Genomic DNA, 2,985 nt, shown 5'->3' with positions numbered 1-2,985 from the left:
CACAAGCGTTTCCACGCTGCAGATGCTATCGGAATCCCATAAGTCGGCTTCCGATGACTGAGCATTATTACGAAAAAATTATTTTGGTGTTAAATAATTTACCTGATAAACTGCCTTAAATCCTCTCTCCCCCGATTTGTACTTACGCGAAGTCGCCTGACTCGGGTAAGCTGGTTCCTCCGCGAGGCGTTTACGACCCCGTGGAAGAAGCTCAAGCGCCTCCTCGCCACTGCTATCGACGGCTACGAGACTCGCTCTTATAAAACGATAAAAACAATGATTATTCTAAAAATTCGCGTAAATTACTTAGTTTTAGTTTTCGTTATAAAATTGATATGTTTTAACTTACCTGTTGTAAGATATCGCGTCGGCGATAATACCCCACACGTTCTCGAAGTTCTCTTCAAAATCCCGTCGAAATATTAGAATTTCACGGATTATTTCCGCTAATTTCGGATCACTCCGAAATTTTTCACACTTACACAAAAGCACTAGCAGCGTACTGCTACAAGCGCATGCAAAAGAATAAAATATGTTATAATTTTCCGCGTCATCGCCGGAAATACGCGTCAAATATCGAACGCTGTCGATATTCGCGGCGTTTGAAGCCGTAACAATGAACTGGCGCACTAACGTACCCACTCGTGACATTGTATCGGAGTCTCACGGCAGAAAACTGACGGAAAATGCAAAACCGCAGAGTTTTCTCCTCGTATATATACTCTCAAAATCTTACTCCTCTCTCTCTCTCCTAGGACAAAACGCTTCTCCCAGGAAAGAAGGATTTTTTAAATTATTAGGGTTTATCGTCGAAAAACACACTCGGTAAATATTGAGGTAAATAGTAGGACCTGACGGATTAAGCGTTCTTAAAGTTGTTTTTTCTACCGGATGTGTGAGAATGCGCGACCATTCGCCGACAAAAGAATGATACAGGTATATAACAGTGCGCTTCCTCTAGGAAAATTGCTCTTTTTGTTAAAAAGGGAATTCCGATCGTATCTTTGGCGACAATCCTCGCGCTGACTCAGAAGACGCCGGCTGAAATACCGCTGACTATTTTTTCGCTTGTGCCGGCTATTACAATAGCCTGCTAATTCGCGGCATATTCCAAATACGCCTGTTTATATCTCGCACCTTTTTTATACGCACCGGTTCATTAGAACGTGCGAATATTTGTTTTTTTTTTGGCGCGTGTCTTTCGCCTCAGACGACACAAGCCCGGGGGGCTGCATGGTGTCTGCACGCGCACCTGCCAGGTTCGCTTTTTTTTTCAAACCGGAACCCGGAAAACATGACAAAACAATCAGCTACGTGCGAAAACCTGAGACAAAAATGCGAGCGCCTAAACATACAAAAAAAAAGGAGAGTTTAGAAGCTGAGCACGTGCAATAATTAAACTTAACAAGTAATGCCAATCTTTATTAGTGAATAATAAAACGATAAGAGTAGCTTTAGCCACAACTCGTCTTTGATGGAAAACGATCGGACACGCGAAGAAGCAGTCGTTAAGGCTGGAATGAGATCGCGGAGTCCTATATCGTTATACGAACGTGATACAAGATTTTTGTGCTCTGAACGGTCGATTTCTTACACGGTCGTTTTATAAATGTCGCGTCGGCTACGCTGGCCGATCTCATTGGTTCAGCGAGAAAACGGTCGCGAGAGTTGAGCGAGATTTATTATTGTCGAGAATCGGCTCTGATACATGATGATGTAGCGGTATTGTGATGTGTCGCCGATTCCAAGTAATTGCGCGGATATTCGCCGAATCATGTTTTGATTTCGGCGGCACAACACATCGCTCGCGAGACATTGTTGTCATGCGGTCTCTCAGCTCACTCGATCTTATTATTAGAATGCTTCTAGAATATTCCGTAGGAATATTCCAGAAGCAAGCCGAAAGAGCCGAGCAGAATCCCGAACATACCGCTCGCCTCGAAACTCGTGTTTCGAAACGAGTATCCAGGGCCGCACGAGACGTCGCGTGGCCAAGATGATCTGAGCAGTTGCCGCCCGCCTTGCGGCGATCCCCGTGTGTCATTTAAGGACGCACTTGACGCATGAAATGAACGGACGCATTTGATGACATATGATATAGTGATATCATATTGACGCATGAAAATGAAAAGAAAATGAATACAATTTAGAAGAGAATAAAAGAGAAACGGACGCACGCTATACCATACACAATCAATAACATACAGAAGGAAAAAAAATTAAAAAAAGAAAAAAAATTGAAAGGCCTCCAGAGCAGATGCTAAACAGCGGAGAAGGCTGTCATCTCTTCCTTCCTCCTGCTTCCTTTTGGATAGATCTGGAGCTCAAGACGTATCCGATTCGCCCTCAATCGGGAGCACGCATATCTTGACAATCGGTCGCAAGTATTCCGCGGTTGCCGTTTTGACGGTAACGACACGCGGCAACCCATCTCGTCCGGGATGACACCTAGTCACTCTTCCCAGCTCCCATTTGCACGGAGGCAATGCGGGATTGCGAAGAAGGACGAATTGTCCTTCCCTGATCGGCGTCTGAATCCGTCGCCATTTGCTCCTTTGCTGAAGCGTATTAACATAATCATGAGCCCATAGTTTCCAAAATCTTTCCGAGAGTTGCCGAATGAGCTGCCATCGAGTGAGGCGGTTTTCTTTCACATCGAGCAGTGAGGGCTCAGGACTTGCAGTTATTGCGGATCCGATCAAGAAATGACCCGGCGTCAACGGTTCATAATTATCGAGAGTGTCGTTCAGAGGCGCAATCGGACGAGAATTTAGGCACGCTTCAACCCGATAGAGTAGAGTTGTAAACTCCTCAAAGCCGAGAGTATGATCTTTCAGAACGCGGCGCAAGTGATGCTTGAGACTACGAACTCCCGCCTCCCACATTCCTCCGAAATGTGGAGCTGCGGCTGGGATAAAATGCCATGTGATATTATCACTGGCAGTCGCGTTCTGAAAATCTGTATCATGGAGAGCAGCTCGATAG

General features: G+C 45.2%; 1 protein-coding gene across 1 annotated transcript; it reads right to left on the bottom strand.

The window, feature by feature from the left end:
- Nucleotides 1–2,324: 2,324 nt before the first annotated feature.
- On the bottom strand, nucleotides 2,325–2,885 carry LOC116852642. The gene has a single exon (XM_032833188.1). The coding sequence runs from the start codon at nucleotides 2,883–2,885 to the stop codon at nucleotides 2,325–2,327; it is 561 nt and encodes a 186-aa protein (XP_032689079.1).
- Nucleotides 2,886–2,985: the final 100 nt, after the last annotated feature.

Source organism: Odontomachus brunneus, unplaced genomic scaffold (genome assembly GCF_010583005.1).
Source record: "Odontomachus brunneus isolate Ranch 3 - 2012 unplaced genomic scaffold, Obru_v1 Obru_scaffold_243, whole genome shotgun sequence".
NCBI lineage: Eukaryota > Metazoa > Arthropoda > Insecta > Hymenoptera > Formicidae > Odontomachus > Odontomachus brunneus.
Note: the sequence above shows the minus strand (reverse complement) of the source record. Positions and strands in the feature narration are given on the sequence as shown.